Genomic DNA, 15,323 nt, shown 5'->3' with positions numbered 1-15,323 from the left:
ATTTGCATTTTAGACCTAACTGCCAGGTGTGGTGATAGCTTCCTCAGTAAGTAATCTGCAAGACTGCAAAGTTGCTCCACTTTCCTCACCTACCGCCTGAGACACTGCGGTGGCGTACAGCCATTCAGACTGAAGCTATCCATCCCTCCTCCTTTCACAACCGGGCTTGCGACCGGCTACGGCGGAATTCTTATTTTTATTATTATTAAATCCCATATATGAACATTTGCTGCTTCTTAAAGTACAATTTACTGATATAATACGGTTGATTTTGTAATAATTCTTGTTGACTTTGTTGTATATCATGTTACACCCAACATTTCTTGATTATACTCTTTGACCATTTTCTTTATCCTCATTTGAATTTGGTGCCTAAATGTTTGTTTCCGAATAAAAGATTACTCAGAAAATGTAAGTAAATATGGAAGTTTACATAAGTTCTTCGTCAGTTTTACAAAAGATTTATCTAAGAGCTATAGATAGAAAATGAAAATAGTATCATAAGATGCCCCTTCCCTCTTCCCCCTTACATAAATGGATGCATAAATAGATGCATCACTAAACTTACGCATTCTAACAGATACCGTTATTATGTACGTTGTTATATATTCAAAAATCATACAAATAGTCACTATTTCTGTAGCAGAGTCAACAAAGGTGAGTATCTGTTAGCTTGAAAGTTTCTTTATCTAATTTGCATACGAATAAGATGCAATCACAAACCCAATATTTCCTAGAATATTTCAATATTCTCATTATAGCGTCCAATTCGGAAGACATTCTAAACGCGAAGCTAGTTAAGGTGCACCGAATTGTGGGCAGTGCATCAAGCCATGGTGGGTCTATCAGGAAAAAGTTATGCAACTATTTACATTAGCATAATGCGAAATGAATTCAAAAGCCTACACAGAAAAAGGCTACCCAATCTTGAGAATTTTCAAACAAGATACTTTTGTAGATATGAACTAGAAGCTTTCCATGGAGTTAAGCCGATGATTTTTTAGCTGAGAATTTATTTTTGGGAGGGCCAAACGAGTTACAGGGCATATGTTAAGGTCAGATCCCCAATCCATACCTCGATTGTGCAAGTCAAAAAGATGAATAGAACATGGACAATCTAAGGCAGAAGCAGTTGAGACATTCATTCGAAAGGTTCACTTTTAGAATTTGATCAAACTTAGTTTTCTGAGAAAAGTCTAGTGACAAAATGATTGGTGTTTTATTTGTGATAACTATTTTGATATTGTTCATATGGAAAGATACTGAGAAACCACAAGGATTCCCTCCTGGTAAGTTTCAAATTTACTTTTAGTTATTCTTGAGGCAGGACTTTTTTCTTCAATTCTCAATGAAGCTTTGTTGTAGCCTTTTTTTATGATGTCATTAAAAATCTCAAGGGATCCTGCGAAGATGCTGCTTTACCAGATTGTAGAGCGCACATTTGATGATCTCTATATTAGCAGTACCCAATAGTTGAGAATTCTATTCGCTCCTCCTTTAATTTATTCTTTCAGGTATTTTTAAATAGGAAAATACTGAACATTTCTGAAATTTTCAAATTTTTCCAACCATTTCCTCTTAAGACCATCGCAATCGAGTAAACCTTTCCCCTTTTTAAAACAGTGCCTATAATGCAGTTTCAGAAGTGTTTTTATTTCAATGACGGTCCTTAACGCAATTTGTTATTCTTGTTTGAGAGTGAGTGCAATTTGCGTTTTTAATATAAAGTATTCGATCTTTCAATCAAAAGATATTATTTCATTTATTTATATTGTTTTTGTGGGGCGCGAGATTTTCATATTATCGTACAATATATCTTCGGTCTCCCGATGCTGACCTTCATTCTTCTTTCAGTTTTTTCTTATTGTAAGTAGTATTGAAAGCCTTCCGAATTGAATAGTCCTTAAACAAGATAAAAAGGGTGAATTTGCGTCGTACCTTTCCAAGAGCAACATAATCACAGTTACGGGAAGATGTTCAGAACACGGAGCAGTACTCGAAGGTACTTGGAACGAGGGGGTTGAAGAGAGTTAAGGAGGGTTGGATGGAGTCAAATTCAGAGGAGGAGCGGTGTAAAAAGGTCGAAAATATTGCAGCCTGATTGGTAACGTAGCGAAGCTTATTGTCGAAAGTAACTCAGTGATCTCGAGTGTAGTTCTGATATGATAAGGGTTAGGATTTGAGCGAGTAGCACATAGGCTGACACTGTCTGAGGTTTAGCGCCTAATGATTAACAGAGCACCTGCGAACCAGAGTGTTTAGGTTTGATTGAAGGGAGACCCAGAGGGGAAGGTCGTTCATGAATAACAAAAATAACAAAGGACAAGAATAGATCCCTGTGGAATGCCAGAGATGGGGGAGAAGGAAAGGAATGTGCAGCTATAAAGACTGGACTGGAAAGGTAAGAGGCAAGCCATGAGACAGGTAATATGGGAAGATAGCGGAGAGAAGAGAGGAGAGTTTGGACAGAAGTATCTTGTGATTTACAGGCTTAAGGGAGTCATCCCGTGTGTTGGATCCGCGAGATCGAATTTTTTTTTTGCATCAATTGTATCTAGACATACTGTAGAATATATGGGCAAAGTGATTTTTTGATATTCGAAGTCATTCAGAAATTATAGTGTTAAATATGTGATAAGTCACATGCCAGATTTATATAGTTCGCCGAAATAAAACTTGTATTTATCGGTCCGAATGACGTTGGGATGACTTCGCTAAAAGGACAAGAATTGAAGTCAAGACTTTATATGTGTTTCCTGAAGAAACCTAAGGTTTATGGACTAGGCATAGCAGATTAATGGTCATTTAAGGTTTTATGGCTAAAGATCGCATTCTACTTTTTAAATGCATTTTTCTCGAAACTGCATGTTGAAAATCGGCTGCCACTATAGCCCAAAATCTATCGAAATTCTTTGAAATTTTCACGACTTATTCAGAACATATTTCTACGGTCCGTAAGCTACAATAATTGCGATTCATTCAGTAGTTTTTTTTATTCATGAAGAAACCGTGAAAAAAAAAAACCAAAATTCACAAAAAAAGTTTAACGCGGCGCCAAAAATTTTTTTAAATATTTTTTAATAATGCTAGTTTGCGGACTGTAGTTAAGTCTGTACGTCAAAATGCCGTTTACTTTTTTTCTTTAAGATGATCACAGCGCCCTCTAGCGTGGCAGCAGAAAAACACCTTTTCTGGAGATGGGTGTATAAATTGCTCTGTATTTCAATAACGAATTATGCGATCGGGTTGGAAGAATTACTCAAGATATCAGTAAATCTATTGCGGAAAATTCGTATTTGTATCTTTATCCAGTTCTTCACAAAAAAATTCTAAAAAAAGACAAAAAACGGGCTTCACACGGGATGACCCCCTTAAGTAGGAGATTTGAATGTGCTGTGCCTTTCTGATATAAAATATCTGATCTTTCATTAAATTTGAATTTTAAGATAGATGTACCTACTGTTTTGTTGTGTGTTAAAACGCAGCCTCTCTCAGTGTCGCTTTTGTGGGAGATGGGATTTTTATGCCACCATTCCTTTGGATATCACAAATGCCAAAAAGCAGCGGTTTATTTGTGCTCTTTCGACAAGTAGTAGTCATGCTGTCATGCTGACCTTCATTTTTATTTCAGCTTTTCTTATTATTAATGCGAGCATCGAAAACGCTTCGAATTTTTTATCTTTCCTACGAACTTTTCTGTCAAAGCTAAGACCCCACGATAGTTTCGGTATTTCGCCTTTCCAAAGGTATTAGTAACTAGCTAAACTCCGAATCATAAACACTACTTTGTTACAAATGGGATTAGTGTGATCTGAACTGCGATCGTTGACGATTTGTTGAGATGCGGTTCAACTGATCCCAGGATTTATTGAGAAGTTTATGCTTCTCCTCCACTGTTTTGCGCATAAGTTTCTCTCGTCAGCTACGCCATGTTATGGAGCCCTTTCTTAATGTGTGACTTATCGACTGCGAATTCCGCCTTTCGAACAGCTCATCTGCGGGTAACTGGCCAAAAAAATTCTTCATTCGAAATTGTATCAGGTCAGAATATCTCGATGACACGTCGCAGATAAATATTAACGAAGGTTTAGAAAATTTGTGTAACAGTGGAGACCACTCTTCATGTGCTACTTCTATATAGAAACACATGCTCCAAAATGGGCCGCATAGTCATGATGTGGTCAATGCAAAGGGATCCAGACTGGAATTCAGTCTACCCTCTGTCGATCAAGCTTTCGAGATGTTCTTTGATACGTTCCAGCCTTTGCGACGGCAAAGCGCACGCAAATATGTCTCCAGCTCTTACACTCAAGATAGATACCTTTTTCTTTGGAATTTTAGCGATCATTCCCCTTTCACTCTCTGGGAAAAATCTGCTATTTCCACGATTTTTGCGCAACTTGAAGTAGCAGATCTGCAGGAAGTGCAGGTGCAACGATGAATAACTCTGCGGGGAGACCGCCAAGCCCAACGATTTTACTCCATTTGAGTGCATTGATGGTCGAAATGGTTTTTATCTTCTGTTTGGTGGAACAGTCCGCATCCGCTTCTTACAGTGCTTAACCATTTCTTCCACAAGAAAAGGAATTCCACCAAAAGTGATTCGGTTAGGAACCGTAGTGAAGTGTTCATCATCTTTATCGTGAGTGAGGAGTCTGATGGTTAACGTGCCTCACAGGACCATTGAAAAGTTTTCGACCATATTCTTCAATGATGGTGTATATACTTGCGATCTGCGGCAACTGTTGTTCATCAATATTCTCAGGCGTATTACTCAGGGTATCTGCCATCCGATCAGCAAGGTAGCTCTCCCACTGTCAAACCACAGCTGGATCATATAAACGACCGATATTGGACTAGAACTCGCGACTCTCCAACCCTGTGAGAAGGGCGGATACAACAAGTGTGGAAACATGTAGATGTTTAAAGATATAATCCCCGGTTTATAAGATGACTCAGCTTATTTTAAAAAGGTAGTAAAAGCATGTATTTTGATAACAAGGTGAACTTGCATGTTTTTGGCTGTTATTGCTGTCTTGTTCATAATTTTGAAGTTTTATTGTTAAAATTTATGTTGAATTCCAACCCCACAGCCAACTGCAGATATCCCATCAAGCGGAGAAAGTTGGTCAAAGTTGTTTTAATATACGAACCCCTTTGAAAAATTCAACTTGTGTAAGAGATATCCTAACTTGGTAGTTCATATAACACCACAGGTTTACCCTTCAGGTACTTCCTGTCTGAAGTTTTGCGAGTGGCAAGCTCATAGTCAGCTAGTAACTGGGTTCCGCTTGGCTATAAGGCATTTCGTGTGTGCGAACAAGCTTTTTTCAGCATCTATAATAGATTGTCCTGTTTAGGTTCCGACTGCTTCGATCACTCCATCTCTCTAATGAACAAATGTTTACCTACAGCTGGGTGAGTCAATTCCTCTAGGTTCAACCATGTATAAAACAAAACCTTATTAAAATCGGTATACTGTCTGTCTGCCTGTTTTTTTTTTTTTTGAGGAGGCGGAAATCTTCAAAAGACACTGACCTGGACACACCAGCGTGTGGGATTCTTACCCACTAAAACCACCCCGGACTCCCTCCAACCCCCGCGGAACCACCATATGGTATTACATCACGGGGCGGAGTCAGCTCATTTAAGCTTGATCCCGTTTCGTCTCTACGCAGCGTACGTAACCGCGCCTTTCTAGTCTCCTCTGCTTTTGACAGTTTGCTCTGGATAGATGCGACCATGGAGTTGATCGCATCCCAGTCTTCCTGATATGCTAACATTCTTCGTACCAGATTTCTTGGTCCTGGAGTCTCCTCTAGGTTCTTCCTTTCCTCCACAAACCTTGGACAGTGGAGGAATACATGCTCTGTATCCTCTGGGGCTCCATTGCAGTTTGGACAATCGGGTGAGGTATCTAGTTTAAACCTGAACAGGTACTGGCGATATCCTCCATGCCTCGTGAGAAACTGAGTAAAATTATAATTAATCTCACCGTGTCGTTTCTCCAATCGCTCTTTGATGACAGGGATGAGCCTGTGTGTCCACCGGCCCTTTCCCGAGCGTTCCCAGCGCTCTTGCCATCTATTTAGAGATCTCTCTCTCCGTCTGCGATAAAGGGGAGATAGACTTCGCGCTGTGTATATTCGTCATCTCATCTGCTAAGATGTCAATGGGCATCATTCCAGAGATGACGAATGCTGCATCCTCTGAGGCAAATGCTGAATGCCGAGCACAACCTTAGGGCTGTTCTTCTGTAAACTGAACTCAGTTTGTTTGCGTTAAATAATAGCATCGAACTAATTACCCTAGTTCTAAGCAACCTGAAAGCACGTCGTGGCCCTCCCACGTTCAGCATCATATTTGCCAGAGCCACACTTGCAGTGGATGCCATGGCATAAGCATACTGCACGTGTTGTTTATAGCCAAGCTTCCCATCTATCATTACTCCCAAGTATTTGATGGCAGGCTTAGAAGTGATGATATGATTCCCGATTTGAATACGGGGAAAAATTTTTTTACGGCGCTTGGTGATGAGAACCGCTTCCGTTTTTTCCTCCACAAGTGTCAGACCAGAACTCTCTAGCCAACCCTTAACAGCACTGGTCGTTTAGCATGAGTATAACTCAGCATCTTCGAGGTGCTTTGCGATCACAACCAGCGCTATATCGTCGGCGTAGCCCACCACCATGGGAAGGGGAAGATTAAGTACTTCGGTGTACATGATGCTCCACAGCAGTTGGCCCAGTACGGAGTCCTGTAGGACACCCGCAGATCCAACGTACTTCTGGGGTCCGTTATCAATGTCATACCAAAGCCCCCTTTCTTGTAAATAGTTGTTGACAATAGCTGCAAGATAGTCTGTTTGTCCGTCACACGCATTTTTCTCGAAAACGGCTATAGCGATTAACACCAAATTTGGTGGAAAAGTGGAAACTGTGAACGCTCACGCATATAGTGAATTACGTCATTCTACGTCGAATTTAAGGGGGGAGGGGGGTACATGCAAAAGGAGGGTACAAATTGTTTTTTCACCAAATATAATCATGGTAGGTAATGTGAAAGGTCTTGGTTAGTATTTTTCAAAGCCGGGTCTAGTTTTGACATTCGCTGGAAAGATGAGGAGTGCGGGGCTCGAAAGTGATCATTTCTTTAACGGACCTATTCTCAGAAATTACCCAATCGAAAAACCTAAAAAAAAATCAAGAGGCTGCCACTATATACTGCATATGACCTCTTCCATTGTATAATATTCTTGAGAAATGTAATCTCAAGAATATTTCCCCATCATATCATCATCATCATCAACGGCGCCACAACCGGTATCCGGTCTAGGCCTGCCTTAATAAGGAACTCCAGACATCCCGGTTTTGCGCCGAGGTCCACCAATTCGATATCCCTAAAAGCTGTCTGGCGTCCTGACCCACGCCATCGCTCCATTTTAGGCAGGGTCTGCCTCGTCTTCTTTTTCTACCATAGATATTGCCCTTATAGACTTTCCGGGCGGGATCATCCTCATCCATACGGATTAAGTGAACCGCCCACTGTAACCTATTGAGCCGGATTTTATCCACAACCGAACGGTCATGGTATCGCTCACAGATTTCGTCATTGTGTAGGCTACGGAATCGTCCATCCTCATGTAGGGGGCCAAAAATTCTTCGGAGGATTCTTCTCTCGAACGCGGCCAAGAGTTCGGAATTTTTCTTGCTAAGAACCCAAGTTTCCGAGGAATACATGAGGACTGGCAAGATCACAGACGTTTCGAGCGGAACAGTCTTTCTAAGCTGAAATAGGCTCTGTTGGCTGACAACAACCGTGCGCGGATTTCATCATCGTAGTTGTTATCGGTTGTGATTTTCGACCCTAGATAGGAGAAATTGTCAACGGTTTCAAAGTTGTATTCTCCTATCCGTATTCTTCTTCGTGTTTGTGTTTGACCAGTGGGGTTTGATGTTGTTGGTTGATTCGTCTTCGGTGCTGACGTTGCCACCATATATTTTGTTTTGCCTTCATTGATGTGCAGCCCAAGATCTCGCGCCGCCTGCTCGATCTGGATGAAGGCAGTTTGTACATCTCGGGTGTTTCTTCCCATGATGTCGATATCGTCAGCATAGGCCAGTAGTTGGGTGGACTTGAAGAGGATCGTACCTCTTGCATTTACCTCGGCATCACGGATCACTTTCTCGAGGGCCAGGTTAAAGAGGACGCATGATATGGCATCCCCTTGTCGTAGACCGTTGTTGATGTCGAATGGTCTTGAGAGTGATCCTGCTACTTTTATCTGGCCTCGCACATTGGTCAGGGTCAGCCTAGTCAGTCTTATTAATTTCGTCGGGATACCGAACTCTCTCATGGCCGTGTACAGTTTTACCCTGGCTATGCTATCATAAGCGGCTTTAAAGTCGATGAACAGATGGTGCAACTGTTGTCCATATTCCAACAGTTTTTCCATCGCTTGCCGCAGAGAGAAAATCTGATCTGTTGCTGATTTGCCTGGAGTGAAGCCTCTTTGGTATGGGCCAATGATGTTCTGGGCGTATGGGGCTATCCGGCCTAGCAAGATAGTGGAGAATATCTTATAGATGGTACTCAGCAACGTGATACCTCTATAATTGCTACACTGTGTGATATCTCCCTTTTTATGTATGAGACAGATAATGCCTCGTTGCCAATCGTCAGGCATTGATTCACTGTCCCATACCTTGAGCACAAGTTGATGAACCACTTGGTGTAACTGGTCGCCTCCATATTTAACCAATTCGGCTGTAATTCCATCGACTCCTGGCGACTTATGATTTTTTAGCCGATGAATTGCACGGACTGTTTCTCCTAAACCTGGTGGTGGCAATATTTGTCCGTCGTCTTCAGTTGGCGGGACCTCCAACTCGCCGATGTTCTGGTTGTTCAGTAGCTCATCAAAGTACTCAACCCATCGCTCTAATATGCCCATTCTGTCGGAAATCAGATTTCCCTCTTTGTCTCGGCAGGATGAGCATCGAGGTGTATAAGGCTTCATCCTGCTGACTTTTTGGTAAAACTTCCGCGCCTGGTGCGGTTGCTCCCTGTACTTTTCTAGTTCATAGACTTGTTGGTTCTCCCAGGCTTCCTTTTTCCGTCTGTGAAGTCGCTTCTCCACTCGTCGGAGTTTGTGATAAGTCTCTGCGCGTGCCCGCGTTCTTTGAGAATGCTTGCGTCTTAAAATCCGTCCTGTCCGAGGCTCCTGTTGTGGCTTCGTAACGAATTGTTTTCCGTGTAGGGTTGTCAGCCCTACCCAACCCCCAACCTGGAGGACCAGTTGGTACAATTTGTCCCGTTTTTAGGCGCGGGAGACTCGCCTTCATCCTTCTCCGTCTGCAGCTTTTCGTTAAGAAAAAGCTCCCAGCGGTCACCACGTGGAGGTGGAGATAGGGTTTGGTAGTAGAGCTGTTGGTGTTGGTTCAGCAGGCATTTCCCAGGTTTTATACTCCATCGTGGGTACCAATCCACGTTTCGCCCTGGGACCTAACCTCCCCATCATATGTCCGAGAAAAGTGTTATTATAACCCACCTTGACATTCAGATCACCCATCACAATTGCAATGTCACCTGACTCAAAGAAAGCCTCTTTCTCCACTGCATTGAAGTCTTTGTTGCTGCACAAGACAGCGCTATTAAGATGTTCTCCAATTAGTATTTTTTCTGATACCGATACTAGGAACATGAGGGCATGCCTGCCAAATGCAGCAAGCATTAATCCGACCCATGAACACTTACTTTAGTCACATTTTACGACAATTAAGGAATACTTGAATTATAAACAGCTCACTCCGAAGTCACTACCTTAACTGGGTATGGCTTCATAGTAAATGCATTTAGTTCGGGTGGAGTTTACCCCATCCGCCCTCTGACACCCCTATATATTATATGGCTCTTCAGATTTTAGTGACTCTACCTCCGTCCTCTCTAACAGGCTTGTGTTTCTCTATTGTCAAGTTGAAAAATAGCGCAATAATGGTAATTCCTATGCCTATTGTATTTCCACTACTCAATTCTGACCAGAGAACATGGTTACCACCTAAGGACCCTTCTAGCGTTAATTGTACCTTCTCATAGAGCTCAGAAAATATGTAGTCCGTAGCCAAGCCAAGTTTTTAACAAGGACCTTATCGTAATATGCTTGATCTCTGATTTGAAAATGTGTTTTTTACGAAGACATACCTGCTAAATTGATAGGTTATATAGACAGTTGTCCGGATCCACCATTGGAAATTAAGTCAAATCATAAATATATATAAATGATTGCCCTTCACCCCTTGGTGGGATATAGCGCGTCGACCACACTTACGCACCATTGCTCGCGGTTTCCTGAAATGCGCTTCAGCTTCGCCTCAATGACTTCCCGAGACGCTTGCACTAATCTTTTACTGTTCACCGCCAAGTGCCCCTGGGGCAACCCACTCATTTGCCATCTTGGGAGAGTGGATTCCATCGTGTGTGTAGCCCGCAATGCAATTGTCGCCTATCCTTAAAGTGTGACCTATCCACTATGACTTCCGTCTTCCGATCGCAGTGCGAAGGAGTAGCAGGCCTGTGTGCCGAGCCGGTTCTTCATTTTATGGCGCAGACACGTACTGGCGAAAGCTTGGAGCCTTTGGGTAACAGTGGAATTCAGTTTCATGTGCTTCTCCTATATAGCAACACGGAAAGAACACTAGCACAGAGCCGTCGCAACCGAGAAAAACTGAGAGATCTGTATTTCCAGATAGATAGGGCAGCGAAAGCGGATCTACCGCTGTTAATGCGTCGGGCAACATCCAGTTCGATGCCACCGTCCGCAGAAACCACGCTTTCAAAATATAGAAATTGATCGACACTTTCAATACTCTGCACATTAATGCAGGTAAGGAGAGTGCATTGACCCGTCAGACTGAGAACCTTGATTTTATTGATGTTTATTTTCAGTCCAACTCTACTTACCTCTCTTTCCAAATACAGAGCCATTTAGCCAAGGTCCATGCCCCGGTAAGAGAGCAAACAGATGTCATTGATTGAACTCCTCCACGTCCTCTGGACACGGCAGATTTTACCTCGATGCAACACATGACTTTTTGCGCCATCATGTGTCGCTCTGATAACGACTATTAGTTTTTCTGGAGTGCCTGTCCTACGTAGAGCTCTTCAGATACACTCCCTGTTCATGTTATCGAAAGCTTTACCGAAATCGATGAAGAGTAGGTGTAGCGAACTTTATGCACTGTTCCCAAATGATCCGTAGGGTGTTGATGTAACCAATGCAGGACAATCTAGAACGGAAACCAGTCTACCTTCTGCCGATGAAGCTTTTGATATGTTCTTTGATGCGTTCCAGAACTATTTTAGCTCATCTTAGCTAGTATCTTTGCGACGGCAGGGAGTATACAGATACCCCGCCAATTGTCACTCTCAAAATGGGTCCCTTCTTTAGGGTTTTGCCGGTCATCCCCTTCATCCACTCTCTAGGAAAGGCCTCGAATTCTCAAGATTTCCGTACGAATAGAAGCAACAGATAAGCAGTCAAACTCAGCGGATTTACTCCTTTTGAATGCATTCATGGCCTCGGGATAAAACCAATCAAACATACCTATGGTTCCCGGCATTTTCCGAGAAGCTTGCATCTCCTCATGTTGCTCTAGGGCAGTAGATTGTCCTAGAGCCTATCGCCCTGGGGAAGCTAACCTGGGATGGTGGTACCCATTCCATGGCATAGTCCACGATAGAATTTTCTACTTTTCTTAATGTGTGACTTAACTGCTTCTTTCTCTACTCTACCCTACTCTACTCTACTCTACTCTTTCATTTAATATTGCTCCAAATCAGAGTACGCCAAAGGGATGATGCTGTTATCAGTTAACGAAAATTTGGGGCTTTCGAGTAGCAGCGGTGGTCACGTTCCATATGATACTAATACTGGGTGGTATCAATGAAGTTTTTACTTTATTTTTAATTTAACATCTGTAAGTAAATAATTGATTTTAATAAAAAAAAATTCCATTACATTTCAGGTCCAAAATGGCTACCAATAGTAGGAAGTATCCCGCTTATTCAGCAGTTGCATCAGTTTTATAAATTCTACCACCTAGTGTGGCAGCATTTCACTTCCTACTATGGTCCTGTGGTAGGTTTCCGTATTGGCCGTGACAAATTAGTAGTTGTTTCGGGTCGTGAAGCCATCAAGGAGCTATACAGCCGCGAAGAATTCAACGGTCGTCCTAAAGGATTCTTCTTTCGAGTCCGCACATTTGGAAAACGAGAAGGGGTTGTTTTCACAGATGGACATGACTGGGAAACGCTGAAACGTTTCTCCTTGAAGGCTATGAAGCAACTCGGAAATGGGCGAAGTGGAATGATTGCTCACATTGAAAAAGAGGCAGCTGAAATGGTAGAGTACTTTCGGTCTAAAGCTGACACCGAGTTACCTGTGGACATGGGCCACGCTTTTGATGTGCCTGTACTCAATGTAATGTGGGCACTACTAGCGGGGTATCGTTTCCATACAGATGACGACAGACTATTGATGCTTTTGAGTAAAATCCACGATAGTTTCCGAGTTATTGACATGTCCGGTGGAATTTTAAACCAGTTTCCTTTCATTCGTCATATTTTCCCGGAGAAAAGCGGGTACCGAAAATTAGTACAAACTCATTTGCCAATATGGAACTTCCTTGTGGAAACAGTTGTTGAAATTCGTGACAAAATGGTTCCAAATACTCCACCGAAAAGCATAATTGAAGCATTTTTGATAGAAATCGAGAGCAAAAATGCCAACAGTTCCGTTTATAACTCTGAACAACTGTTGGCAATTTGCCTGGATTTCTTCCAAGCAGGGTCGGAAACTACAAGTAACACCCTCGGTTTTGGAATCATTTATATGCTTCACTATCCAGAGATTTTGAGGAAGGTGCGAGAAGAAATCGACATGGTGGTTAGTCGGTCGCGTACTCCCTGTTTAGCTGACCGACCTAACCTCCCCTACACCGAAGCTGTGATATATGAGATCCAAAGATTCGCAAATGTTGCACCCTTAGCTATTGCCCATCGGGCTTTATCAACTACAAAGTTCTATGACTACGTTATTCCGGAAGACACCATAGTCATAGTCTCCACGTATAGTTTGAATATGGATAAAAGTTACTGGAAAGACCCACATAATTTTCGACCGGAACGATTCCTGGATGAAGAAGGAAGACTTGTGCATTATGATGCATTTATCCCTTTCGGGTTAGGTAAGAATTACAGGATATTGATGTGAGTATCCTTAATAGCTTTGTTTTTTTTTTTCTTACAGGAAAAAGACGTTGTATGGGGGAGAATTTAGCAAGGTCCAGTTTGTTCTTATTTTTTTCTTCATTTGTTCAAAATTTCGATGTCATTTTATTCGAGGGTCAACCCCTTCCTGATATTGAAGGTCTAGATGGAATTACGCTGTCACCGAAACCATACAAAGCTGTACTAAAAATAAGGAATTGAAATCAATAAAAAATTATTTTATTAATAGCTTCAAAAATGCTGCTTGAATTCCAAGTTATGAATAAAATTTTCTAGGGCGTTCCTTAATTGAAACTAGGGCTACCTTCAAATTTTACGGTTTCTTGAAACCAAATGCAGAGCTCATTGTAGCGATTGTTCATCCTGGGGTCTTCTTTGTTAAATAAATTCTTAAAAAGGTAGATGAAGCGGTTATGAACTTACTCCCTTTTAACCACTCCTTTGTGGATGATGTAACAGCCCCAATTAAACCTCGATTCGGAAATTGCGTTCTTCAGTTGACAAACCCTAGTATGGTGCTTTCACGGTTTATCTTAGACACTTTCCTCCTTCTTTATGCCCTAGGATCGAAATAGAAATAAGAGTCAAGTATGGGTACTGTTCGCTCTTTTATGGACTATATGGACTAAAATAAATCCTACCCCCCCTGGCAGTGTTTGAGGTTGAATTGTACCAACCCCATCTGCGTTGAGATCCCACGGGCACTTGCTACTGCTTGCAAAGTGCCGATGGTCCACACCCTCCTTTTGCACGGTGGGCAATTTGGCTCTGCTCCACACTCCTTGTCAAGGCAACTAAAGCACCGTTTCAGCAACTGCTCCCTAAAATAACACATAACCCAGCTCTTGTTTTCCCTGCTGCTAATAGTTTGAGTGCTGCCTCCATTGGTAGGCTGATGATGACGGTTTTTGTGGCGCGTCTTCAAGTCCAATATGGACGGACTCCTTTTCCAAGGCCTCCTTCCCATGAAGGAGGTGGTGACCTCAACTAAATCCTTGCTTACTATGCTATGCGTCCTTCTGGCTCTGATTTCTGCTCCCTGTGTCAAATAACTTTACAATTTGACTCAAGAATTTGACGATCGTTACATTCTTGGACTTTCTGATCTCCAACATAAGGCCTCCTTTCTGTTCTGTAAGTTGTGGGTCTGCCTCTACTCTCCTGAGAATTTCTGCGTATGCAAAAGGCTGCTTCATTTAGAGATGATAACAGCCTCCGGTCGTATCCTCCTCCTATCTTTCTTTTTTCGAGGTTTCACATCCTCCTTCGGGAGTCCACAGTGTCTTCCAGAAATTGCCGCTACATGAGTTTCGCCAGCAGCTTCAGCTATCCTCCTTACTTGCTGTACTTTTTTGGAGCCCCTTTTTCTCTTAAGTGTTTGGTGGCTAGTTGACGCTTTCAACCATTCGCGCAGTCTCTTTCCCGGCTTCTTCTCGTTCAAGTTTTGAGTGGGCGTTACTTGCTTTGGTTGGTTTACTTTTTCGCCAGGTGCCTTCACTTCTTTTTTATCCTGGACCTTGCCGTACGGAAACATAGGGCCTCTTATCATGGCTTTTATAGTCTGGTGAATATTGCAGCGTTCCTTGATAAAAGCGAAAAGCGACATTATTACTCAGTGTTCCCCGACGAAATTCGAGGGAAGATAATGTGATCCATTGAATTCCTCCACGTCCTATGGATAAGGCACTATAAAGAAAGTCGACGATAATGACGAGAAAAGATGAAAACATGTAACCCTGGCGGCCTCCGCCGTCGATTTCTAATTCCTGAGCTTTTACCTTGATGCAACCCGTAATATCTTGCTTTATGGGATAACTTCCCCATCTTTGTTGTTCCCGACCACTCAAGGTGGTCGTTTAACCATCTCCAATCGGAACTTGTCATTGCAAGCAGTATCCATATGACATATCTCAAGTCATTCAGCGGAGATGGAATTTCACTGCGTGTTATGCGTTCGTTGCGAAATGTTCCTTCCTTTTCTTCTGCTGCTCTTTATCGTAGGTTAGAAGCCAAACTTTTTCGTACTGCGGTAGATG

The 15,323-nt window shown here is 42.3% G+C and overlaps 1 protein-coding gene across 1 annotated transcript; it reads left to right on the top strand.

The window, feature by feature from the left end:
• Window positions 1-1,138: 1,138 nt before the first annotated feature.
• LOC119647701 (methyl farnesoate epoxidase-like) lies at window positions 1,139-13,488 on the top strand. Its single transcript, XM_038048786.1, has 3 exons — window positions 1,139-1,289; window positions 12,024-13,244; window positions 13,307-13,488. Exons 1-3 carry the CDS (start codon window positions 1,208-1,210, stop codon window positions 13,486-13,488), a joined length of 1,485 nt encoding a protein of 494 aa, XP_037904714.1. The 5' UTR covers window positions 1,139-1,207.
• The last annotated feature ends 1,835 nt before the right edge of the window (window positions 13,489-15,323 follow it).

Source organism: Hermetia illucens, chromosome 2 (assembly GCF_905115235.1).
Source record: "Hermetia illucens chromosome 2, iHerIll2.2.curated.20191125, whole genome shotgun sequence".
NCBI lineage: Eukaryota > Metazoa > Arthropoda > Insecta > Diptera > Stratiomyidae > Hermetia > Hermetia illucens.
The sequence above is the reverse complement of the archived record's forward strand: the minus strand, read 5'-3'. Positions and strand labels throughout refer to the sequence as shown.